The 27,411-nt window shown below is 34.6% G+C and overlaps 4 protein-coding genes across 4 annotated transcripts; 1 reads left to right on the forward strand and 3 right to left on the reverse strand.

Moving 5' to 3' along the window:
* The first annotated feature begins 666 nt into the window (after window positions 1–666).
* On the forward strand, window positions 667–7,651 carry LOC107423144 (uncharacterized). The gene is made up of 18 exons (XM_016032665.4): window positions 667–1,170; window positions 1,946–2,185; window positions 2,596–2,659; window positions 2,741–2,870; window positions 2,961–3,105; window positions 3,604–3,852; window positions 3,932–4,016; window positions 4,155–4,257; window positions 4,540–4,665; window positions 4,745–4,858; window positions 5,555–5,673; window positions 5,787–5,874; window positions 5,986–6,078; window positions 6,176–6,265; window positions 6,437–6,556; window positions 6,670–6,761; window positions 6,955–7,012; window positions 7,371–7,651. The coding sequence occupies exons 1-18, from the start codon at window positions 981–983 to the stop codon at window positions 7,449–7,451; spliced, it is 2,187 nt and encodes a 728-aa protein (XP_015888151.3). The 5' UTR covers window positions 667–980; the 3' UTR covers window positions 7,452–7,651.
* Window positions 7,652–9,352: 1,701 nt separating this feature from the next.
* On the reverse strand, window positions 9,353–10,203 carry LOC107423108 (early light-induced protein 1, chloroplastic). The gene has a single exon (XM_016032625.3). It carries the CDS (start codon window positions 10,076–10,078, stop codon window positions 9,509–9,511), a length of 570 nt encoding a protein of 189 aa, XP_015888111.3. The 5' UTR covers window positions 10,079–10,203; the 3' UTR covers window positions 9,353–9,508.
* Window positions 10,204–10,913: 710 nt separating this feature from the next.
* Window positions 10,914–13,866, reverse strand: LOC107423112 (perakine reductase). Its single transcript, XM_016032630.4, has 7 exons — window positions 13,674–13,866; window positions 12,874–13,044; window positions 12,408–12,611; window positions 12,112–12,284; window positions 11,905–12,001; window positions 11,572–11,725; window positions 10,914–11,274 (listed from the first exon to the last, which is right to left on the reverse strand). Exons 1-7 carry the CDS (start codon window positions 13,731–13,733, stop codon window positions 11,087–11,089), a joined length of 1,047 nt encoding a protein of 348 aa, XP_015888116.3. The 5' UTR covers window positions 13,734–13,866; the 3' UTR covers window positions 10,914–11,086.
* A 600-nt stretch (window positions 13,867–14,466) lies between these two features.
* On the reverse strand, window positions 14,467–18,740 carry LOC132803171 (perakine reductase-like). The gene is made up of 5 exons (XM_060815440.1): window positions 18,656–18,740; window positions 15,357–15,444; window positions 15,168–15,264; window positions 14,835–14,986; window positions 14,467–14,554 (listed from the first exon to the last, which is right to left on the reverse strand). Exons 1-5 carry the CDS (start codon window positions 18,738–18,740, stop codon window positions 14,467–14,469), a joined length of 510 nt encoding a protein of 169 aa, XP_060671423.1.
* Window positions 18,741–27,411: the final 8,671 nt, after the last annotated feature.

A 27,411-nucleotide genomic window follows, 5' to 3' on the forward strand; every position in this document is an offset into this window, starting at 1 on the left:
CGCTTGCAAAGACTAAAACGCCCTTGCCAAATTTCAGTTAATGTGTGCGAGGCAATTCCTTTTGTGAAAATGGTAATTTTGTATCTACATTTAGCTAAAAAAGAGAAGAAATGATAAATAAACTCAATTTTTTTTTTAATAGAAAAAATAGTCTACACAAATGATACTAAATAATACTATAGGTACCAAATTAGATTATTAAATTTTGGTTGTAAAATTAAATCTTAATTATTTTTGTTCTCAATGAGGTATAATGTTTTTAACAATATTAGATTAAACATTGGTTAAAAAAAAAAAAGATAATCCAAATTATAATTTTGTTTCCCATATTTCAATCTGCCCAATAAATTTAATTTTTAGGCAATATATCCTTTAAATTATTGCATAATATTAAATTGTCACCTCTTTAAATTTTTTTATATAATTTTTCTTGAATTGTTAATGGTGTTTCTTTTATATATATATATATATATATTTTGTTAGTGGTGTAAATTTTCCAAAACAAAATGTTTTTTTTTAAAAGAAAAATAATTTCAAATAAGAAAAAAAGTAAAATTGAAAGGACAGTTTGATAAAAAAAACGTAATTAATGAATGATTATTTGCTCCAAAACAATAAGAAAATAATTTTTTAAAAAAATAATAATGATGAAACTAATTACAAAGCTTAAGCGCTCCAAAAATTGAAAAACCTTCAAAAAGAAGGGTGGGGTTGTGTTTTCTTCTTGGTGTGCTTCACGAGCATTTCAATTAGTCCAATTTCAGTTTCAATCTTTGTCTAACCCACCCGATTCCAACCCCTTCAGATCTCTCTCCGTCTTCCCTCTCTATTTTTTTCTTCCTTCCTCTCTGTAATGCCATTGACATCAATCGACTACTACGACTCGTCGTAGATCGTCGTATCGCCGGCTGGACCTCTATCTGTTCAGACTTGAGATTACTCCTCCCAATCACCAGAATATAAAAAAAGAAAAAGAAAAAATGGGAGCCGTGCCTTCGACCCCAAGCTGGGGAAGCGCGCGGCCACAAGACACGGCTGAGTACCTGATCGCATCCTTTGTCGGCGACAAGTCGTTCCCTATCTCCTCTGATTTCTGGCAAAAGCTTCTTGAGCTCCCTTTCGATCTTCACTGGCCCTCCCACCGTGTTCATCAAGCTTGCGAGCTTTTCGGTCTCATCTCTCTTTCTCTCGCTCTTTTTACATTCTCTTTTTTCATGCTGTGCTGCTTTGCTTTTTCTGTGTGTTTTTTTTCCTATTTCGAAGATGATTGAATTAGAGAATGATTTTGTTTTTTTTTTTTTTTAAAGGACTTTTAGGGTTGGTGGTTTTAATGTTTTAGCTAATGGTTTGAAATTTATGGAGTTATATTATCATGTCGTATGCTAGAATATGGGGTTTGGCATTTTGTGGCGAGTTGGTGTATGGAATTATTAGTCTGCATAATAGAGTGAAAATATGAATTTCTGAGAAAATATGAATTGTTGGGTTGATATTCACTGATATTACAATAGGGGTGTTGCTGCATGGTAGTTTCTGTGGGGATGATTCTCTAGAGATGAGGTTGGTAGAGCAACACGAGCATCATTCGATAACTTTCGGACCAATTGATTCGAAATTAGGATCAGACTGAAGGATTTTTATAGACTCAAAATTATATATTGTTTATTGTTAACAAAACTTGCTTTATACACTGGTTTAGGAGAAAAATGGGAAAAATAAAAATAAAAATTTACTGTAGAACACAGGACTATGGAGAAGAAAGTGGAAATGTTCAAATACAAGTGCCTAGGCATCAATTTTAGCTCATAATAGAGACAGTTAATGAGTAATTAGATGGCTTTTGTTAAAAAAATTTCCACTTAAAATGTCAAAAGTATTTTTGTTGTCTCCAATCTATCTATAGCAGAAGTTCTTTTCATATATGTTTTCTTTTCTCTTTATGCAGCGCGAAATAACTATAAAACCAGGCATCTTGCAAAGATTCTGATCCATTTGACCTGGTGTTTGCAAGAATGTATATCGACTTGTGGTGCTCCATCTATTGCCTACGGGAAGGCTCTTAATGCAGTGAACATCTCATCAATTTTTCTCAAGTACTTGATTGAAAATGCAAAAACAGACAAGATTGAGGAGTTATCTCTGTCCCTAGATGAGAGCGAACCAATACCAACAGATGTTCCAAGAGGTAATTCTTTTCTAATATAACAATTGAATGGCTACATATGTTTAGGTGGGGTTGGGGTGGCCTATCTAGGGCCAAACAAAACTATCTCCAATTTACAAGAAAAAATTGCCATTGCTTTTGGGGTGGAGTTAGCAAGGGAGAGACCTAGGAAGCTGGCTGTTCAGGGGCTCTTACTAGGATGATCTCCATGTGTGTGTTCAGTCGGGAATCTCTACCAGTTGCCACCGGGAGAAAAACGTGTTTACTGTGTCCTTAAAGGGATCAATCTCCAAAATCATATTAGTTCCTTCTTTTTTGTTCTGTTTTCATTTGTGTCACAATTAGGTTCTATTTGGCTGCACTTTTTGAAAGTCATGCTGGCCTCTATTGTTATTATAATTATTAGTTATTGATTTTATATTATTTTTCAGGTCTAAACGTTGAAGATTTTCTTATGCGCAGTGTGCTTAGCTTCATTGGCTCGATAGAAGTAAGGTACACCTTGCAGTACTCACATTTTTGTTACCATTGACTATAGCCACTTTCTTCCTGATTGTATGTTATCTTCGTCTCAAGACCCACTACCCACCTCCTCCATTTGGAGCTGCTTAACTTCATGCTGATTGCAATGTCAACTCAACTTCTTTCTGGGCCATCTCCAGGACCAAAGGATGTTAACCCCTTCATTGATGCAGCAATGGCTCAGGTACCAGATAAAACTATGGTTTTACGTGTGAGTTTAATTCCATAGATATTTCTATTTTATTGCATCTTATATGACTGCTTCAATCTTCAGGAAAGCTCTTTGGTTATCTTGGTTGTGCGCAAACTGCTAGTCAATTACATGATGCGACGTTCCATACCCTTGAGTAGTGCATCTTATTCTATATTTCCAGAAGAAAGTCAGCCTGGTGTCTTGCAAAGAGTTGGTTCTGCAGCTGGTATGGTGGTTTATTTGGAATCCAATCTTCTCTGTAGCATTCTTGTGTTTTTCTTATGGTTTTTTGAAGTAGATTACAATAATAGAGTACAGAACCTCTCGGGACATTTTTCTTTTTTGTAATTTTTTCTTCGTTTGAACTGTTAAATGTATATCACAATTTTCTTATGTGGTGGACGGAAAAACCTTTTTGCTCTCTGAATTTTTTTTTTTTTTTCCTGTTAATATCATTATTTAAGCAATAATATGACACTTGATATAGGTTTTGTTTGCCCCTTTAATGTGTACACGTCTCTGCAAAGTAATTAAAGTGACAGTACTTATTATTTAGACTAAGTTGAATATGCGCCTTCCAATTGTTGTTTTGATTATCTATCATCAGCAACTGTCCCGGGATTAATATACTTTCTCTATCAAACATTTTATTTATATTTTAGGGAGTTTTGAGGCTTGTGTAACTTACTTAAGCTGTAAATTGCATCAAATGTTTGACCTGCAGCAAATATTGTGTTGATGCCATTCAACTATCTTGTCAATTCAAGTGGTGAAGGCTTAAAAAGTCCATTAGCTGAGTGTAGCCTTCATGTACTACTTGTTCTGATTCATTACCGTAAATGTGTTGATGGGGATATGCTCATAATGGATGGAAATGATGACCATGCTGCTTCAGATTCCAGTTTGAAACAAAATACATGTTTTTCTCAGAACCCTTACTGCAGGGCCTTAGAGAATGCGACAGATGTTGAATGTAAGAAATATAAAATTCATGTCATTTTTTCTGATTACATTTTTCTATCATGAAGCGTAAATGTGTTCCCTGCTTGCAGTTGATCGTTTAGATACTGAGGGGAACGCACAAAGTGGTCCAGTTTTGAGGCTACCTTTTGCATCTCTTTTTGATACTCTCGGAATGTGAGTGTATAATTTTTCCTTTTATATGAAGATGAAACTTATTATCTTACTCTGTATGTGATCTCTATTTTTTCTTTTCCTTTTTTCTCTTTCTCTTGATACTGATTGATATAATTAATTACTCGTGTTCCTCCACAGATGCCTGGCTGATGAGGCAGCTGTGCTATTGCTCTACTCGTTGTTGCAAGGAAATTCTGACTTTTTGGAATATGTTTTGGTGCGAACTGATTTGGATACATTGGTATGACAGCAGCTTATTTTCTTCATGGAAAAGAGAACCGCCTTATATTTCTAATGGCTAAAACATTTTTTAAGATGCTTGTTGGCTTTTAATGTCTTGACTCTTGAGCACCTATTCTTGGATGTATGGTAGTGTTATAGCTCATGTAGCATCAATATATTGCATGTTCGCATATATTACTTGTAACTTAGCTTGTCTGAGATCTCATTTCTGAATATAGCTTGCTTGGGGTTGAGTGAATGTAGGATGGCATAATACTGATGTCTATGATGATGTTGACAGTTAATGCCGATTCTGGAAGCATTGTACAATGCTCCAAAGAGGACGTCTAATCAAATCTACATGTTGCTGATTGTACTTCTCATACTCAGTCAGGATTCTTCTTTTAATGCAAGCATTCACAAATTGGTAAGCATTGCCTCTGCTAGCAAATGTAATATATGGCATTTTAAATCCTATCATATTAATTTATTTACTACATGGACAGATACTTCCTACTGTACCATGGTACAAAGAACGTCTCCTCCATCAGACATCTCTAGGTTCCCTGATGGTAATAATTTTGATACGAACTGTGCAGTATAACCTTTCAAAACTGCGGGTATGACTCGAAACATCCATATTTCTTCATTGTTGTAAGCTTTTTATAAAATGATCTATGAGATTGCAATATCAGACTGCTTATTGACTTGAGATTTATGCCAATCACATAAAAGACCTCTTATAACCATGCATTTGTTTAAAATGATGTGAATAAATGATGAAACCTCTAGCAACTTGTTATTAAGTAACTGATGTATTTGCAAGCATCTAGATATTATTTACTGATACCCAACTAACAAGCAAATTAAAGAAAAGCTCTAAGTGGCAGTTTCCCACTTTCCAAGCCTGGCCCTGGTACTGACACTAAAATAGAAAAATCATCTTCCATTTATCAGATTTCTTAAGTCTTATTTATTTTTTAGTAATAATTCTCAAGTCTTATTTATTTTAGTTTCAAATATGTGTTCTAATTATGTAATACCGACGTTATCAGTGTGCTTTATTTGTTGGTTGAAATATTGACTCCTTCCAATAAGGCATTATTTCTAGTTATGCTCCTTCCAATATGGCATTATTGCTAATTATGTTCACAAAATGCATTCACTGATTTTTAAAGATTAATTGGACGTTCTGAAACAGGGAATTATTATTATTATTATGTTTTTTCACAGATCCAATAATGTGTTGCTTATTTTATTGGCTTGGTTTTGCAAACTCTTCCATTTCTCATTTCTAACTTCTTGAACTATAACAGGATGTTTATCTCCATACCACCTGCCTAGCAACTTTGGCAAACATGGCACCACATGTTTACCGTTTGAGTGCATATGCATCGCAGAGACTGGTCAGCCTTTTCAATATGCTATCACGGAAGTATGTCCTATCATGTCTATGAACCTAATTTTCTTTCATGATTTTAAAATTTTCTTCTGGATCTCACATCCTGGAGTTACTTAAAAATTGTTTTTGATGTAATATTTCTACAGGTATAACAAATTAGCGGAACTACGAGGTACTAATGTACATTTAACCAAAGGAAATTCATTAGAAGAAAACGGCCTAGCAGATGATGTGGTAATCATTGTACTCCTAGTATTTTTCTGGACACTTAAAATTTACATTATTTTTTCTGTTTGAATGCTTATACTCTTTTGTCTTCTAAGCTTGATCTATTTCTATTGGCAGTCAGCAGAGATGCATTTATATACCGACTTCCTCAGGCTTGTCCTTGAAATATTGAATGCAATATTGACTTATGCCCTACCACGGAATCCTGAGGTATTATCAATAGATTCAAAAATGAGCTATGTAACTTGTTATTTGTGATTCTCATCTTTTCTTGTATGCTTCATTACTTTCCGGATATGATGTGCAGGTTGTATATGCAATAATGCACCGACAAGAGGTTTTTCAGCCTTTCAAGAATCATCCACGCTTTAATGAGTTGCTTGAAAATATTTATAACGTATGTTAAACATTTTGAAAACTTGTTTATTCTCTCATGTCGTTCTAGAAATTTCTCAATTTGAAAAGTTGTTATGGTACTTATATGGCCATTTGTTTTTGTGTTGATGCATTAATAAATAGTATATTTTCTTGAAAGAGTTTGAATTATAAAATCAATTTGCATCTGTAGGTGTTGGATTTTTTCAACAGTCGCATGGATGCCCAGAGAATGGATGGTGAATGGTCAGTTGAGAAAGTACTTCAAGTTATTATTGTAAATTGCCGATCTTGGCGAGGTGAAGGGATGAAGGTAAAAAATTTGCAAGAATAATAAAAGATTGTAGAAGTTGAAGCTTAATCAAAATTTGGGAATACTCTTGTGGAAATCTTTGTTTAAAAATCTTGAAATTTATGTTTTATCAGATGTTCACTCAATTACGCTTCACATATGAACAAGAGAGTCATCCAGAGGAGTTCTTCATTCCTTACGTGTGGCAGCTTGTTCTCTCCCGCTGGTATTGTTTCATCGCCCTTTTCCCTATGAAGGGAATAACACAGAAAAGAAGAAAACAAACAAAAGCAAAACAGAAACTTAGTATATAATTATGTTAATTGACAAATTTTGTTAATTATTGGATCTCTATTTGTATGTGTTAAAATACAATTCATTTCACTCATTATATTTTCTGTCCTATGACCTTTTTCCAGTGCATTCAGTTTCAACTCTGGAGCCATAAATTTGTTTCCGGTAGATCAACCTGCCGAAGTAAGTGTCTGAACCATTGTTTAGATGTAAAATTTTGTTGCATAGTTATAATCTTTCTATTTAACTGATACTTGCAACAATTGCGTTGTGGTTTCTTCATCTAGGGAGATTGGATGCAAGACATGATTTTTATGTTTTTTACCTTTTTTTTTTTTAAATAATTATTATTATGGAAGCCATGCTGTTTTTAGAAGTATTATTGTGCTGGTATTTGCTCATTGTTTTTTCATTGAACTTTTTGACACATGCAGAAACAATTGCCTTATTATTATTATTATTCAAGCCATGCTGTTTTTAGAAGTTTCTTTGTATAAGTATTTGCCCATTGATTTTTCGTTGAACTTTTTGACACATGTAGAAACAAAGTAACGACAACATTGGTGCGGATAATCACCTAAACGATGATGTGGAAAATCATGCAGTGTTCCTTGATGTGTAGAAGAGTTGTTCATACTTCTTGGTGAATATGTAAATACATAATTTAGTAGGAAAATGTATTCTTCTAATTCTTTCCTGTTTATATAAATATATTCGCATTACTGTAGAGGCCTTTGTAATTTTTATTTTTTTTTGGTCCAATGGATATAATTTCCAATTACTCGGTGTAATGAATAAGAGAAGTTACATCTTTTGTTTTAACTTTCGTTGCTAAAACATTATAAGAATGTACAATTTTTACTTCTCTTCAACAATTAATTAATATATCAAAGCATTTATAGTGCATGTTCAACAGAAAACTCTAATATGCTATACTCTACTCATAAATGTCGAAGCTATAAGACGACTAATAAATTGAAACAACTAAAAGTTGGGGGACAAATGAAAGAGACACAAATGGAGGTGGGAAAAACAATTGTTTGCGAGAAAAATAAAATTAGGTTACTTTGCATAGATCAGCGAGGAGTAGGGAGAAACCAAAAGCAATTAGAAATAGTCTTTGGAACTCGAATTTACCATACAAGAAATGATGGACAAGCTGCGGTTCGGGGCCATTTGGAAGTTGGATTTTTACACCAAATGGTGAGTTATACAACGTTACGATTGATATTCAATCTGTCCCAATTCTTGTTGCTTTTAGGTTCTACCTCCTCTTTAGTCCGAGTTAACTTTTGATTGATGAAGAAAAATATTCATTCACTACTTAATTGAGATGCCCTTTCTTTTTTCTTAATAATATAATTTGTTTTCTCTCATTTGTCCTTGTTTTATTTTATTTTCATTTTTTGAGAAGTTGGAGACGGTCAGTTCGTCTCTCTTTTGTCCTTGTTCTATTATTTATTTATTTATTTATTTATTTTCTATAAATTGGGTACGGGGTTTAAACAATGTTAAAGCAAGCCTGGCTACTAATAATATTGTCACGTAGAATTTTGCCATGTCTAGTTACTAGTTGTCATTGGCAACTGCAATGCTTCAAGAGAATATACGTTTTGAAAATACATGTGATTATTTACCCCAAAAAAATATTGCTTGTTTGGTTAATTAATTAATCAAATTATTTTCTCAGAGAATTAAATAAAAAAAGTATGAATGCTTGAGTAATTAATCAATCAAAATACTTTTTTTTTAGAATTAAATCTTCTTCATTTTCTTCTTCTTCTTTTTTGGGGTAAAAGGGCAGGGCGGTTGAGAGAGGATATACGTTTTGAAGATACATGTGATTATTTTACCCCAAAATAATAAATTGCATGTTTGGTTAATTAATTAGTCAAATTATTTTATAAGAGAATTAAATTAAAAAAGTATAAATGCTTGAGTAATTAATTAATCAAAATTACTTTTTTTTTGAGAATTAAATTGATGCACGTTATTGTAGCAACCAAAGTTTTGATACTTCGCGCAGGAATAATAGAATTAATTAATTAGAATTAAGGGTTTCGGAAATAGGGAATATTTAATATTTTTGTTCTCAACCACGTTCTTAAATTTTACTTCTTAGAAGCCAATAAGGGTTTCGTTGCTCTTTTCCTTGCAGGAGACTATAACCTTGTAATGGTCCAACAGATGAGAACTTCAGAATTAGGGCTCCTAGGTCAACTTTTATCTTTGGCAAATTGAATTTATGTTTGATCCCTAATTTGTTATGTTGGGTCTAATAGCACTTCCATTCACTGATTACTCCAATACACACACACACACACACACACACACACATCTATGGTTTAACTCAGTTACCTTTTTCTATTTTTTTAATTCAACATGGCGATTTGATTTTTCAACTTTAGCCAAGGGTTACCTTTTTGTTATTTACATATTTATTTTTTCCCCAAAATTGTTACAACTGTAATTTTAGGATGACAAGCTGTGTATAGAACAAATAATAATCAACACTCACCAGGATCATAGTAATTAATGTAGGTATAACTTGTAATTTATGACTGGTAATTGAAATGAGTAAATTAAACTATTACATATCATCGATTAAAGTAAAGCCCACGAACACAAAATTCCAAAATTAGTTACAAATACAACAAAAGAAAAAATAGCAGAACAGGCCTAAACAAGGGTCCCACCCTTAACGTACTCAGTAAAAGCCAGTGCAATCAGACCCAACATGGCAAACCTCCCATTCCACAGCTCAGCATCAGAGGTCATTATCCCCTCGGACTTTGACTCAACGCTAACCCCTTTGAACAGTGGGATCAAAGAAGCCAATGAAAGCACGACACTTGTCCCGATAAACCAAGGGATCCCACCGTTGCCTATTTGATCAAACAAATCCTGACCGTTCGACAATTCCACGGCCAACGCCGCCACGAATCCTATCATGGCCAACCTGCCGTTGATCCTCTCCGGTGCCGGTCCGCTGAAAGCCAACAAGTCAGAGAACTTGGTGCTCACCTTGGGTTTAGGAGGAGGAGGAGGAGTAGAGAGTGGTTGTGGTTGCGGTGGTGGAGATGAAGATGAAACAGAGTTTTTCTTATTATCTTCAACCATGCAACGTACTTTCATGGAGGAAGATCTTTGTAATTGTGCTGGATAGTAGTGGTTCATGGTCTTCTTCATGCTCTGTCTGCATGTCAAGGAGCTTGCTACGGTTGATTGCATGGCAAAAGAGGCAGCCATTTTCTACAACTATATGTAAGCTTTGAACTAAGCAGGAAAGACGGTGGTTGGAATGGGGCTCTTTCTGAACTATATTCAACTCTATGGCTATGGAATGCTCTGAAAGCTTTATCTCTTTGATAAATTGTTGGAGGAGGAGAGTCGTTTATATAGAACAGAAAGGGAAGCAAACGGGGTGGATATTTAGGCTCCACGTCATGCAGTGCTTTTAGTTGTCGGTACATGGTGATGTGTGTAGACGTGGCCCCAGGAAATACCAGAAGGGTTTTCTCAGTGATTCTGCGGTCAAACTCGTTCCATGGTACTTTTTTTAACTTTTTTCTTATATATGGTTAGAAGATTCTAGAATTAAAAAAAATAAAAAATAAAAAAACGAAGTGAATTTTCTTCACCATCCAGATGATCAGATTTTATTGGATATTGGTTACTATGAGTGGGGCCCGCGTACATGAGTCTGTCCACGTGGACCATTACTTAATGCTTTGTTTAAATTCTACTCAGTCTAGAACAATCTAAGTTTGTGCCAATCCCAGATTGGAACTCTTGCTTGATTATTTTAGTTTTTCTTGATGATTTTGTGGGAGTATTAGCAATCATTGAGCAAGTCATATGGTTATGATTTAGAGATCAATATTCATTTATTCAGGAACATTCTCGATCCCTTCTATTTTAACATGATTATTTTAGTTTTAGATTTTTAGTGATCAAATTTCATATGTTTTGCTAAATATTGAACCAAAATGCAGCAGAAAAATGTTTTTTAGAATAAGCTTTACACAAAAACTTTGGCTTTTTCTAAAGCCTTTTGAGGTAATTAAAGAGCATAAAAGCCTAGTTAAGTAGTAATGGTTCAAGTTCTCAAGGAATTAAAATCTTTGTTTTTTAGATTACACAATACAAATCATCAACATCTGAAACGAAAAAACAAACACAGGGAAAAGCAAAAACACACAGTAAATGAAAGTGCGCAAAGCGGAAAAATACATGAAGCTTTTGTCTATTTCTCTACTAATCTGAAATTGTTTTGATGGGCGTATTTGCATGCTTCCATTCATATTTTAAAATGAAAGGCTCATCTCTTTCTCCGGCTACTTCGTTGACCGGCACAGCATCGGAGATTTCTTGCAAATCCTCCTCTGTAAGCTTCACTGCCAATGATCCGATATTGTTCACTAAGTTATGAACTTTAGTTGTACCTACAAAATATATATCAGCCAAAAATTAGAAAAATTATCCTATCAATAAAAATTATGTACAATTAAAAAAGTTTTTTTTGGTTTTTTTGCTGGAATGTACACTAAAAAAAGTTGTGACCCCTGCAAAGTCTCACAAACAATGGGCAAGTTTCTTATAGCAAAAATGTAAATTATGTGAAGCCACAAATTCAAACATCATATTGTTTATGCACAATAACAATAGGAAAGTTTTAAAAACTTTAAACTATTTTTTTTTACAATAATATATAATAATGAAAGCAAACGCATCATGCATACCAGGGATTGGGATTATGTCTTTTCCCTGATGGAAAACCCATGCTAAAGCCAATTGGGAAGGTGTGCAACCATGCTTCACAGCCAAGTTAGCAAGTCTTGCATATAGGACTTTGTTCTTCTCTAAATTCTCTCCTGTGAACCTTGGATTTGAACTCTGTCACCCAAACTTATTCTTGGTGTTAGAAATTCCAACTTCTTTTAGGAAATAAATTAAATTAAAAAGAATGCATAAATTATGTGTAGGGATTTTCATGTTGTTTTAAGAAACAAATCCTGCTAGAGAAACAGAAATTTAGAAACTGAATTATTTTATCTACTTGTAAGCTCACTTACCAACACACTCTCATTAGGCAGGCTCTCTACAACTGCCTTACCACCAAAGAATCCAATACCAAGAGGACTATATGCAACAATCCCAATTCCAAGCTCTCTGTGAATAGAGTTTGCAAAGAGCCAAAAATTGGTGAGGTAAAAAAAAAAAAAAAAAAAAAAAATGTCTTAAGGAAATATATGATTAAGTTCATTCAAACTGGTACAGACCGACAAAGGGGAATTATATCGTCTTCAATTTCACGGGTCCAGAGAGAGTATTCCATTTGCAGGGCAGTGATGGGATGAACAGCATGAGCTCTTCTTATTGTATCTGGACTAGGTTCTGATAACCCAATGTACATAATTTTTCCTTCCTCTACTAGCTTCTTTAGCTCCCCCATCTACCAGGTAGAGATTTTGCCAACCAAATGTCATGATTGCAATCAAGTTTAAATGAAGTGCAGGAAATAGAAATATCCTAATGGTATGTAGAAAAACACAAAATTTTCATGTTGTTTTCTTACAGTATCCTCTATTGGCACTGAAGTGTCAACTCGATGTTGGTAATACAGATCAATGTACTCAACATCAAGCCGCTTAAGACTAGCTTCGCAGCATTTCCGAACATATTCAGGAGTGCCTCTGACACCAAACTCACCATCCTCTGATATGGTAAAACCAAACTTTGTTGCTAGTTGAATCTTTTCTCTTGGAAGCTGCTTGAGAGCCTACAGAGAAAGCAAGAAGGCCAACTTGATTAGTCTGTCATTTGGCCAATGATTAAAAAAAACAACTGTTATTTGATTTTTAAAAACATAAAAGTGTCCATTTCAACAACAATTTTTTGTTGTTGTTTTCTGCACAATGCACAGATTAGATTCCATATTTCAATAATCTTAACCAACTTTTTTCTCATTTTCAACACTACTACCGGGATTTTTTTTTTTTTTTTTTCTGCCTTAAAATTTCAAAGTTGAAAAGATAGAGTACCTTGCCAACCATGATTTCATTGTCATGTTTCTGTCCATATGCATCTGATGTATCAAAGAAGGTTATACCCCTCTTGTAAGCTTCCTTTATAACAGAACATCCAGCTTCATGAGATAAAGGAGCGTTTATTAATCCAGAAAGTCCCATACACCCAAACCCCAATACAGTAACCTGCAATATAAAGTATGTAGTTAAATTGTTGGTGTTTAAGGAGTAGCAAATAGTTTTCAGCTTAATATGAATATTTATTAGCTCTTAATTCTGTATGTCTAATTGTATTTTACTTCTTTTGTACTTTTAGATGACTTAAAATATCAAATATATTCGGTTGATGAATCTATATACCCTGAATCTCTGCTGCAGTGTTTGTTCCAGAAACACAGGACTCCAGCTCTAACTTTCTTATATATTCATAAATATATGAATGGAAGTTATTATTGGCGTTTTTCAGGATACACAAGTTTGGACTTGATATACTTATTCCATGGACAAAATCTTTTATCTTAAAATAAATATAACATATATATAACCTTGCAATCTGATTCACCACATAAGGAAATTTATTATATGTGCATGCAAGTGCAACAACATGAATATCAAATGGTTGTTGGTCTAACCAGAAAGCTTATGCCTGCAGAGATAAATATACATATATATATATATATATATATATATATGTATTTTTTAATGTTATATTCAGAGTATATATGCTAAACATCTATAGTAAAAGCTCATGAGCATGCGTATGTATTCATGCCAGTCTAAATATTTGTACTTGCATTTCAAGAGAGAAAGCTTACCTCCAACCCTTGGCTTCCCAGTTTCACTCTTGGAATTTGGATCTCGGACTTCAACTCCATTTTCAAGCAAAACCAAAGCTTACTTCAGAACAGAGAAAAAAAAGAAAAAGAAACCAAACTCAAGTACCACTTGTTTGTCCCCTTAGAAATATTAATGATATGCGCTTAGCTCTGGTAGTTGTTCCCATGTGATTCCCTTGGATGCATCTACTTTTTTTTTTTTTTTTTAATTTTTTTTTAATAAGTATCTACTTTTTGCTTAGATAACCTAATTTTTGTTGTTTTTAATTTGTTAATAGTGGTAGTGGGTAAAAGATGTTAAATTGGAAGAACAGGACAAAATAAAGTTGTGCCACAAGCAATGTAGTAGCCAAAAATATATTTAAGCATAAGTTTTATTCTTTATATACATATAGATAACCTAATTTTTGTTGTTTTTAATTTGTTAATAGTGGTAGTGGGTAAAAGATGTTAAATTGGAAGAACAGGACAAAATAAAATTGTGCCACAAGCAATTTAGTAGCCAAAAATATATTTAAGCATAAGTTTTATTCTATATATATGTATATATGGATTAATTTCTTATATTTAAATCCCACTTGCCATTTTCCCATTTGCAGAAAAAACCCATTCATCTTATATCCATCTTATCTTTTCACTCCATTGTCATGTTATGTAAATCTATCACTCCCACTCTTTCTCTCTATTATTATTGCAATTTTTCGCTGCATATGATATAATAGATTCCTCTATTGCACCAATATGTAAATAAGAAATAATCATATATCGCCCACTATTTCGGTTTAAATGAAAAAGCAAGAAAAATCAATGCCCAGGTTGATCCGATATTGTTCACTAAGTTATGAACTTTAGTTGTACCTACAAAATATATATCAGCCAAAAATTAGAAAAATTATCCTATCAATATATATTATGTACACTAAAAAAAGTTGTGACCACTGCAAAGTCTCACAAACAATGGGCAAGTTTCCTATAGCAAAAATGTGAAATATGTGAAGCCACAAATGCAGATATCATATTGTTTATGCACAATAACAATGGGAAAGTTTTAAAAACTTTAAACTATATATATATATATATATATATTTTTTTTTTTTACAATAATATATAATAATAAAAGCAAACGCATTATACATAACAGGGATTGGGATTATTTCTTTTCCCTGATGGAGAACCCATGCTAAAGCCAATTGGGAAGGTGTGCAACCATGCTTCACAGCCAAGTTAGCAAGTCTTGCATATAGGACTTTGTTCTTCTCTAAATTCTCTCCTGTGAACCTTGGATTTGAACTCTGTCACCCAAACTTATTCTTGGTGTTAGAAATTCCAACTTCTTTTAGGAAATAAATTAAATTAAAAATAATGCATAAATTATGTGCAGGGCTTTTCATGTTGTTTTCAGAAACAAATCCTGATAGAGAAACATAAATTTTTAGAAACTGAATTATTTTATCTACTTGTAATCTCACTTACCAACACACTCTCATTTGGCAGCCTCTCTACAACTGCCTTCCCACCAAAGAATCCAATACCAAGAGGACTATATGCAACAATCCCAATTCCAAGCTCTCTGTGAATAGAGTTTGCAAAGAACCAAAAATTGGTGAGGTAATAAAATGTCTAAGGAAATATATGATTAAGTTCATTTTAACTGGTACAGACCGGCAATGGGGAATTATATCGTCTTCAATTTCACGGGTCCAGAGAGAGTACTCCATTTGCAGCGCGGTGATGGGATGAACAGCATGATGTCACGGGCCTAACTTTTCCAACACTCCTGTGCGGCACTTAGCACCTCCCTTGCTAAGTAAGCCTTGCTCACAAGCTATCAAAATGCGGAAGCTAAGAGTAAGAGAGTAGGAAGTAGGAGAGTTTGAGAGAATGTGGAGAATACTTGTATTACTAGAATTCTTGGATGTGTTACAAATGAGAGTCCAACCTTTTATATAGAGGGCTTGGCACGTATCACACAAATACAAGGTTCTAGATATGTACACATGTCATCTATCTAGTTAGGGTTCTAGATTATTCTAGGGTTATGTACAAGATATTTACATGGAGTATTCTAGAGAGATTCCCATCTACATTAGTCTAGGTTTCTCTTGAATCTTCTAGAATATTCCGGGCTTCTCTTGAATCTTTATGGAGAGTGTAGAGTCTTTCGGTTAAACCTCAAGAGTTCTACTCCTTTTGTATGGGACGTGACACTCTCCCCCACCTAAACTCGCGACGCCCTCGTCGCGCCTTCTTCCTTGCCCGCCGAATGTGATCTTTGAGTTGCCGTTGTATATCTTCGCGCTCCCCACTTACTTCACCATCCGGCAGGTCCTTCTCCTTCACCAAGTATTTGGTGTAGTTAGGCACGCCTCTACGTTGACCGACTCGATCCGCAGGTGTGGCTTCCACATTCTTGTCGGGTGAAGTCGCTATCACCATGGGTGCCCTTCTTGCCTTACCTTCCTTTGGGGCTGCCTTGCCCCCTTTCCCTACAATGGGAAGTGGCCTCTCATAGGGTCCTATCACCCCTTCATGCATCGTGTGTGGTTGAGGTAGTGGTTTGACTAAGTTCCCTCCCTTAGCCTCCACATGCTTCCTCTTGTTGTCTCCACAACTTGAGACCAACGCACACAAGCTACCTTGCTCCATCTCCTTTGGTACTACATCTTGCACCTTAGGGAATGTATTGGCATGGTTCGAAGCGTCCTCGCTAGGCTCTTGGGCAGCAACTAGGTTGATTTGCTCCTCCTTCTCAACTTGTAGTGCTGACAAAACCTTAATCTCCCGCTTGCTAGCTTGTTCTGTAGGCACCATGCACGTCGTTTCCCCATCCATGATGCATAACTTGTTTGCAAATGGGAGTGGGAAAGCCTGTACTTGGTTGAAGAATTCCATGCCAAGGACAACCTTGTAGTCATCCATGGACACAACCGTTAGGTTCAATTGGCCATTCCAGTCTCCGATGGTGGTTTTCATGCCTCTAGTAACTCCTTGGAGTGGCTTTGCGTCCGAATTTACCGCCTTTACGGAGCCCCTTTCTTTTGTTGCCTTAATCCCAAGCCTTTGTGCCTCCTCCACCGACAGGAAGTTATGTGAGGCACCCATGTCCACCAACGCCTTGGTGGGCACTCCATTGAGTTTTGCCTCCACGAACATTAGGCCACCCTTCTTTGTCTCCTTAGGAGCAGCCTTGATAGCATTCAACAATTGTAAGGAACCTATAATAGTTTCTTCCTCTTCTTTCTCCTCGTATTGGATAGTCATGGCATTCAAAGCCTTCCTCTTCAGACAATCCCTAACCTAATGCAGACCATCACATAAGAAACAAGAGTTTTTAGGTTTGGAAGCGTCCTTACCTTCTCTAGGTGGGTTCCATTTTGAGCTTTTTAGCTTATGTGCACTTTCTTCTCTTTCATCCTCTTTGGATCTATTAGGTTCTCCCCACCATTTTCCATGGTTGTCTTTTGATTCCTTTGGCTTTGGAGAGTCCCTTTGGTTGGAGTAGTCAATGAAGCCTTCGGCATACGCAATGGCACTAGCCAAATCTTGTACTCCACGCTTCTTCAACTCCGTCTTTGCCCAAGGTTGTAGACCATCCATGAAGTAGAAAAGGGAGTCTTTGTCTGATAGGTCCGGGATCTCCAGCACCAAGTTGGTGAACTCTTTGATGTATTCCCGGATATGGCCCACTTGCTTGAGTCGTCGAAGGCGACTCCTTGCCTCGTATTCGGCATTCTCGGGATAGAATTGCCTTTTTAGATCCTTTTTAAACTCATCAAAAGTATGGAAAGTGCATGTACCTCGCTCTATGTCACTGTGCCTCCTCCTCCACCATAACATGGCCATGTCGCTAAAGTAGAGAGTGGTAGTCCTAATCTTTGAAGCATCATCCACAATTCCCATTGCTTCAAAGTATTGCTCCAAGCCCCAAAGGAAATTCTCGAGCTCCATCGCATTCCTTGCCTCAGAGTAGGACTTGGGCTTTGGCACATCGATTCGTGGCCCCTCACGGATGGTGGTTTTCCCTGACGCCACCACTCTCTTGCAAAGAGCCCAATCACCCCGCATATCCTCCATTTGAGTGCGGATAGCATCCAATTCTCTCTCCAACATGGCACAAAGATCTGCTACCTCCCCCATGCATTTGTCACGTGTCGAGCGGAGCTCCCTCCTTAAGGCATCATCCAGCTCATTAAGTAACCCTGTCATGGCTTGGTTGATGGCAATGTCCTCCGACTCTAGCCCATCTAGGCGACTCTCCAGTGCCTCAAACCGTTCGTGTACTCGAGTAGCATGCTCCTCCAAGCGTAACTTTACGCCAGTCATCACATCCTTGGACTTGAACTTATGCCTCTGCTTCCCCGCAATGGGGTTGCGTTGCTCTTCACGACCTCGCACATCGGTAGCTCCCTCCACATTGATGGTAACCTCCGAGCTAGCCATCTTGCCTACTTCCACGTTACACCAACGATATGCTTGGGCAGCAATTGACTCTGATACCAACTTTCACGGGCCTAACTTTTCTAACACTCCCGTGTGGTACTTAGCACCTCCCTTGCTAAGTAAGCCTTGCTCACAAGCTATCAAAATGCGGAAGCTAAGAGTAAGAGAGTAGGAAGTAGGAGAGTTTGAGAGAATGTGGAGAATACTTGTATTGCTAGAATTCTTGGATGTGTTACAAATGAGAGTCCAACCCTTTTTATAGAGGGCTTGGCACGTATCACACAAATACAAGGTTCTAGATATGTACACATGTCACCTATCTAGTTAGGGTTCTAGATTATTCTAGGGTTATGTACAAGATATTTACATGGAGTATTCTAGAGAGATTCCCATCTACATTAGTCTAGGTTTCTCTTGAATCTTCTAGAATATTCCGGGCTTCTCTTGAATCTTTATGGAGAGTGTAGAGTCTTTCGGTTAAACCTCAAGGGTTCTATTCTTTTTGTACGGGACGTGACAATGAGCTCTTATTCTATCTGGACTAGGTTCTGATAGCCTAATGTACTTAATTTTTCCTTCCTCTACTAACTTCTTTAGCTCCCCCATCTACCATGTAGAGATTTTGCCAACCAAATGTCATGATTGCAATCAAGTTCAAATGAAGTGCAGGATATAGAAATATCCTAATGGTATGTAGAAAAACACAAATTTTTCATGTTGTTTTCTTACAGAAATATCCTCAGGCCCGTCTCAACAACTTTTGGAGTCCCAGGCTGAAAACAATATTTGGGGCTTAATTAAATATTATTTTTAATAAAATAAATTTTTTAATATAAAATCTATAATTTTTTGACTTTTTTAATACAAAATTACTAATTAAATATTTATATTCAAGATTTGATAATTAATTTTTTTTTAATGGATAAAATTGCTAAATTGTTTAATAGTTGAACATAAATAAGATTTTATTAATTTTAATTTTGAAAAACTTCTTTTCACTTAAGCTACACTAACAAAAAATAAGAAATCCATGCATTGGGAAAAAAATTAATTTTTTATAAAGTTTAATATCTCAAATGCTATTTTTATTTATAAATATTTTTTCTTTTAAACTTTTAGTTCTCAAAATAAATCTAATCAATTTATTCGAACTAAGATTAAATATAAAAATGAAAGCGAAAACTAGAGAAACACGACATCTAGTTTTTTATGAATAACAAGAACAATTAGTAAATAATTAAAATCATAAATTAGTAGAAAATAAAAAAATTTAAAAATATTATGAGAATGAACAATATAAATTCATTAAAATTAATAATAACTTACAAGTTATGTTTTCTTTTAGAGTCATCTAGATCAAAATTGCAAATTATATATGCTGGATATCAAAATTGGACAAATATAACAGATTAGTAAATGAGAAAGGATAAAATATGTAAGCCACGTAAGAAAAAAAAAAAAAACATAAACAAATTAGTAAAAATGTATAAATAAAAGAAGTATTTAATATGTTTTTCTTTCTTTTTTATTATTAAAATCTAATCAATTATAAAATATAAAATGTTTAATTGAACTTAACTAGTGTTATTTTTGCAAGATAAAAATAATTAAATAAAATTGTCAGAGTAAATGGTCAATTAAAATTCATCTAAAAAAAAAAAACAATTAAAGATAATTTAATACTCTTTTTTTAAGTTAAATTTTTTATATTTCCAAAATAAACTAATAATCATATTTTATTTTATAAAAACACACACAAACATAAATATATATATATATATATATATCTTATATTTAAGAAACACACACACACACACACACACACATATATATATATATGGAATTCTATTTAATAAACATATATATGTATTATGTACATAGAATCTTTCTTGGGGCCCTAATAAAATGGGATCTTAGGCATAAGCCTTATGGTCCGTTTAGTATAGCTGATGAAAATAGAGATTTAGTCTGTAAAATTTTGTATAATAGATATTTTTAACAAAAGCTATTATTAAAAAGTTAATAACTGTTGTACTATAATAAAAAAGCTGTATTAAATGTTCAATGAGTTTCCATATAAGCTAAAATGACTATATTAAATACTTATTGAGTTTCCATATAAATTAAAAAAAAAAAAAGTCATTTTCTAAAAAAACATAAAATTTGGGTTTCTCTAAAACAGTTTAAAAAAACTATTTTTTTTTTTTATCAACAAGTACTTGTTGATTTTTACCAAACACCTTTATTTTTAAACAAAAAAATTTTTGACCTTCAAATAGAACTTTTGATCTAAAAAAAGTTCTACCAAACAAACAGTCTATGCCTTAAACCAGCCCTGAGGATCCTTTATTGGCACTGAAGTGTCAACTCGATGTTTAAATATGCTTAAGTATATGGAAATACCCTGTTAGGACTCCACAACTCTAACTTTCTTTTATATGCTTAAATATATGGATGGAAGTTATTATTGGCATTTTTTAGGATCCAAAAGTCATTCCCATGCGATTCACTTGGATGTATCTATTTTTTCTTTTTTTCTTTTTTCTTTTTTTCTTTTTTTAAATAAGTATCTACTTTTTGCTTAGATTACCTAATTTTTGTTGTTTTTAATTTGTTAATAGTGGTAGCGGGTAAAAGATGTTAAATTGGAAGAACAGGACAAAATAAAGTTGTGCTGCCGGCAATAAGTAGCCAAAAATATAATTAAGCTCCAGTTTTATTTTTGTTATATATTTCTAGATTATTTTCTTATAATAAAATCCCACTTGCCATTTTCCCGTTTGCAGAAAAAACCCATTCATCTTACCATCTATCTTTTCACTCCATGTTATGTTACGTAAATCTATCACTCCAACTCTCTCTCTATTATTATTGCAAAATTTCGCTGCATATAATATAATAGATTCCTCTATTGCAACAATACGTAAATGAAAAATAATCATATATGGCCCACTATTTCGGTTTAATCCCATTTTTTTTAAATGAAAAAGAAAGAAAAATCAAGTGCCCAGGTTGATAATACTAATAGCTCAAAAAGGAATTTGACCCATGTAAAATATATAAGCATCAGAAGGACTTGTGAATATCTCATATACACATATAACTAGTTTTTCTGAGTGAATTTTTTTTACAAAACCATGGAAAAGAAACTGAAAATCATGGAGTTACCATATATGCAGCAAAATAAATATCAAAATTTGGAGCAGAAATTTCACCATGCCCATTTAAAGAATTTTACTGGCACTCGAATGGGTTTGAGAAAAGAACCGAAGTTTTTTTTTTTTTTTTTTTAACCTTCAACTCCTAGCTTCCCAGCTTCACTGTTGGAATTTTGATTTGTGACTTGTCCTCCATTATTAAAGCAGCCAAAGCTCAGTAGTGGCTTCCACTGAAGGAGATTCTAGTTTCAACCATACACTTTTATATGCTGAAATGCCTAACTGTCAGGCTACTCACATGGAGGGACCCAGTGATGTCGCCTAATGATATTTCCTTTAGTCTCATGCTTTCACTTTTGCATTCTGATTCTTTTGCAAAATTCTTTTTACCTCTCCAACCTCCATTAAAATGATAATAATTGGTACAACTCAATTATTGGTACTTGTCACACAAGATTCCTAGGTTTCCATTGAAAATTTAAGCACTCCAAGGCTCTCATTTATATAGTTTATTTGTTTGTTTGTTTGTTTGTTTTTTTTTTCCCTCTCTTTCTTATTTTTCATTTTTGGTGTCCTTTAATGGGGTATTTCCAAACTTCCAGGCATATTGAGAGAAAACTTCAAGTCATCAGAAGTTTCTTTCAAATCCCCTTCTGTAAGCTTCAGGGCCAAAGCTCCTATGTTATCAGCAAGGTTCTTAACTGTTGTTGTCCCTGTATAATAAGAATTTTTTTTTGAAAAAAAACTAAGAAGATGCTCATGGAAGTACTCATTCCCATACATATCACAAATAATGTACATAGTAGAAAGAGGCAAACATACCAGGGATTGGAATTTTGTCATTTCCCTGATGGAGAAGCCAAGCCAAAGCCAGTTGATGAGTGGTGCAGCCATGTTTTTCAGCAAGGTTGGCAAGCTTGCTATAGAGAGGTTTGTTCTTCACCAAATTCTTCTTGCTGAAACTTGGATGCATAGTCTGTGACAAGATTTCTAAATAAGTATAAAAGGCCAATCTCTAAGACAAGAAGTAGATAATCCATATATTTGTTCATTTGGTAAGAAATTTTGTATATAGAAGGGCTTGATTCTTTAGGCATATACATTACATTGGCAAGCTGGCTTGATTAGTTGCATAAGAATAATAACAAAATATATATATATATATATTATAAGTAAGACTTGACATTATGAGATGAAATTAAGACATGGGAAATAAATGTAATTAACTCAAAAAGGAAAGTATGTGTATTTTCTGGTTCATATAATGTTAGAGTTGGTGATCCGAATTCTTGTTGATCCGATCCGAAAAGCTCGCGGTGTGACCCATTTGGTGAATTTATTTTGAGGGAAAAAATGAAACTCTATGGTGGTAGCGGAGGTTCGTACAATATATATATATATTTTCGGGGGTTTTCTGATATATTGAATTTTTTGATGCTCTATTTGGTAACCTTTTGTACCAATCTTCATATCAATCTTCATCAATAAAAGTTTACCTCTCTTTGCCCGTGGTTTTTTTTTTTTTTTCCATTAAGGATTTTCCACGTAAATCTGTGTGTGTTTTTCTTCTTTTATTGCTATTGTTTTGTTCTAGTTTTCGCAACATATAAGATGTTCCTCATCATTCTTTTGAATCACCTACCAGAACACTACCAGAGGGCAAGCTCTCCAGAACTGCCTTTCTACTAAAGAATCAGCGACCGAGTGGACTATATGCTCACAATTCCATTACCAAGTGCCCTAGAAGAAGGAAAGTTCATCCTGGTAAGATGGATGGATTTTTACTTTCAAAATGTATCTAAATTGAGAACTGGCTATTATAGAGCAACCCTGCAGAGTGGAATTATCTCATTTTCCATATATGTGCCAAAAGAGAATTCTCCATTTCCAAGGCGGTGATGGGATAAAAGCAAGAATGCCACTTTGATTAGTCTGTCATTTGCCCGATGAATAAAAAACACTGCTATTTGATTTTTAAAAACATAAAAGTATCCATTTCAAAACAATTTTTTGTAGTTGTTTTCTGCATAATGCACCTATAAGATTCCACATTTCAATAGAGAAGCTTTTTTTTTTTTTCTCATTTTTCATCACTATTATTGGGATTTTTTTTTCTACATTAAAATTTCAAAGTTTAAAAGGTAGAGTACCTGGGAAACTATGATTTCACTATTGTGTTTCTGTCCATATGCATCTAATGTATCAAAGAAGGTTACACCCTATTGTAAGCTTCCTTTATAACAGAATATCCAGTTTCATGAGATAAAAGGAGCATTTATTAATCCAGAAAGCCAAGCAATCAGACAACCAAAACCGTTCTTTCGATGAATGCCATATCGAGGATTAGTAGATCTATTCGCCGATTGGACGATGCAACGAATGAGCGCGCCTTATAGTACTCTGCTGGAACTAATGCTTAGTATGTCCCTTCTAGTGGGCTCTTTTGCTTTCTGGGAGTTGATTCCTCAGGTAATCATCAACGTGGATCCAACTAAGTATCTAGTATGTATAAGCAAGTGGGCGTGGCCAAGAAGCAACCAGCTGACTCCCCCCTTCCACTCGACCTTTCTTCGTTGTGGTGAATAAGGTCTTTGTATGTATGGGCATTCTGGGGGGGATCGGTCAACTCATCCGCGAGTACATAAACTGCTTGAATAGAAGTTATGGACCCCTCTTTGGTAGAAGTAATTCTTTGTTGTAAAGAAATGCGGTAAATAAAGAGGAGTTCCAGGCGTAGGAGTTTATTCAACTATAATAATAGGAGAAGCAGGTGCAAAAGTAATAGCAGTAGGACCAGGAAGATCGTTAGACCTAAGTTTACATGTGCCTCCATCGTTTAACACAAGCCCACGAGCTGCCGTTGCCGGCAAACAAGCTTGACGACCAGTCTCCAATAACAGGTCAAACTAATCTCCCATACACCCTATCCCCAATACAGTAACCTGCAATATAAAGTATGTAATTAAATTGTTGGTGTTGAAGGAGTAGTGAATAGTTTCAATTTAATATGGATATTTATTAGCTTTCAATTTTGTATGTGTCATTGTATTTTCCTTCTTGTGTACTTTTAAATGTCTTAAAATATCAAATATATTCTTTTGATGAATCTATGTTCCCTAAATCTTTGCTGCAGTCCTTGTTCCAAAACACAGGACCCTAAAAGCTCTTTATTATATATGCATAAATATATGAACGGAAAGTTATATTGGCATTTTTTAGGATCCAAAAGTTTGGGCTTGATATACTTATTCCGTGGGCAAAATCTTTATCTTAAAATAAACAAAAAATATATGTATATGTATATATATAGAGTCCTTCTATGGTCAGGACCGACCGGACGAAAAGGTGCGGTCCAGAAACGTGAAAAATTGCTTAGCTATCAGATTACAATGAGTCTCGTGAACGGATCAGATTACATTTTGTCACACATGAGAAATAATTGCGAAAAATTTTACATTCCTTTAACATTCCCGCTATTCATTTCCTGCCTCGCGCGCACCATATTTTCACATAGATTTGGCCATTTAAAATTTCCCACCCATCATCATAAATTTTTCACCAAACGGTGTAGCCGGGTGGCCCGACTTGACCATTTCAAAAATTCGTTACCATTTCAAAAATCCCAAATCCTTCTGAATCGGCCACCGTTCCGAACGCCGCATGGCCACCAGCTGTACCATACTCGGGGTTAAAGGTTAGTATTTTGTTTCCTGTATCGTAATCATTAAATATAATCTGTTAGATTTAAAGATAAAATTTTTAAATTTTGACAATGTGCATTAATGAATTTCTTTTTGTTTCCAATTTAGGAAAAAAAAAAAAAAGGGGGAAAGAAGCATGAACAGACGAGAAGAGGAAGCTCCAATTGCAGGAAGCCAAGGTTTCACTCATTTTATACATGTTCATCTATTAATTTTGATTGCTTCCATCCTTTCACTGTGAGCTTCGTTTTTCTAAAATCTATGCTTCCATCCCTTCCCTGTGGCATTAATGATTAATAGCATATTATATAAATTATAAGTAGTTAATAAGTGTGATTTGGAAGTGGATTGAAATGTATTATATGGAAATTAATAATCATCATATGTTGATTTTATTATCTCAGATGACAACGTGAATGATTTACAGTATGAAGAAATATCCCTGCTATCATACTCTAATGACAATGATGATGTTTACATTCCCCACGTGTTGGAATACTTAAAACCAATGGTTGGACAAGAGTTTATATCGATAGATGAGGCACTTAAGTTTTACATTAAGTACTCAAAAGAGGTGGGATTTAGTGTTCGTAGCAATTCCAGTAAGAGACGTAAAGGTACCAATGACGTTATAAGGAAAGAATTCATTTGTTCTAAAGAATGAGAACCTTCTAAAAAGGACGGTAAGAAAAAAAGGTGTCGGGGGATAACAAGAGATAATTGTAAGGCAAAATTAGCTGTGGTTATGTCCAAAATAGGGAAATATGTCATTAGCGTATTTGTTGAAGTGTACAGTCATCCATTATCAAGCCCTAAAAAAGTACATTTATTGAGGTCATATCGTAATGTGTCTGAAGCCAAAAAATCAATAACACAGCAGTTTTCAGCAGCAAATGTGCCAACTCACCAACAAATAAGTATTCTTGAATTTGAAGCTGGGGGTATAGAGAATATTGGATGTACGAAGAAGTATATTTATAACTACGAAGCTAAGTTGATAATGAAATGTAGGGACAAGATGCAGAACTATTGAAAGAATATTTCCTAACAGAGCAAGAAAAGGATCCATCATTTATGTTTGAAATATATGCAGATGATGAATGTAAATTGAAGCATTGTTTTTGGTCTGATTCGATTTGTAGAAGAGCTTATGGATGTTTTGGTGATGTAGTGGTATTTGATACAACTTACAACATTAATCAGTATGGTATGATATTTGCACCTTTGGTTGGGGTTAACAATCATGGTCAAACAGTGATATTTGCATGTGCATTCTTAAGCGATGAAAGAACTGAATCTTTTGTTTGGTTATTTGAGCTATTAAAGAAAAGCATGCTTGCAAACACCCCAAAGATGATTATCACCGATTAAGATCTTGCAATGACAAAGGCTGTAGCTCAGAGCTTACCGAATACATTCCATAGGTATTGTAGTTGGCACATACTTAAGAAGTTTTCTATATATTTAAATGCAATCAGTTACAAGGATTTCAAACACTGCATTTGGGAATCAGAACGTTCGGAAGAGTTTGAAAGAAAATGGGCTTCTATCATCGAAAAGGTGACCCTACATGACAATGAATGGTAAAAGTCAATATTTGAACTATGTTCGAGATCTGTGCTGGCATATGTTAATCATGTATTCTCAGCTGGAATGTCAAGTAACCAACGTGCAGAGAGCTTTCATGCATTTTTCAAGAGGTACATTTCGAAGAAAAATTTATTGATGAATTTTATACTTCAATTTAATAGGGCACTTGCACATCAACATCACGAAGACTTAAGTACTGATCATGTTGATATTAATGAGAAGCGTATTTTGAAATTGCCATTGGAAATGGAGAAGCAAATGACTGAGATATACACATGCAAGATTTTTTATAAGTTTCAAGATGAGTTGTGGCATAGCTTAGTAATAGTGCCACAAATTGTTAGTGAAAATGATACACATAAAATGTATACAGTCCAGAGTTGTCCAAATGGAGGTGTCCCAAGGTTTCGAGAAATTGCTTATGATAAAGTTTTGGATTGTGCATCGTGTAGTTGTAAAAAATTTGAGAGTGAAGGGATTTCGTGTAGACATGTTTTGGCATTTTTGCGACTCTTTGGTGATATTCCTCTACCGAATCAATATATAATGAAAAGATGGACTAGAGTTGCAAAATCTCAAATAATATACGACAAGGAAGGTTTAAAGATAACTGGAAAAGGTGGTTCAATGTTAACGTGGCGAGGTAAACTGTTCAAACTTTTCTCAGAACTTGTTGATAACATCATGTCAAATGAAGAGGTAGCTGTAATTGTGAATGATTCTCTGCAAAGTTTGGTTGATCAATTTAAATCCGTAGGTGCTAGCACAAAAAGTGGAGGCATTTCTGAAAAAGGTAGTAATGTTGATGACACAACTCTGAAAGACCCA

The sequence above is a fragment of the Ziziphus jujuba genome, chromosome 3 (assembly GCF_031755915.1).
Source record: "Ziziphus jujuba cultivar Dongzao chromosome 3, ASM3175591v1".
Lineage (NCBI taxonomy): Eukaryota > Viridiplantae > Streptophyta > Magnoliopsida > Rosales > Rhamnaceae > Ziziphus > Ziziphus jujuba.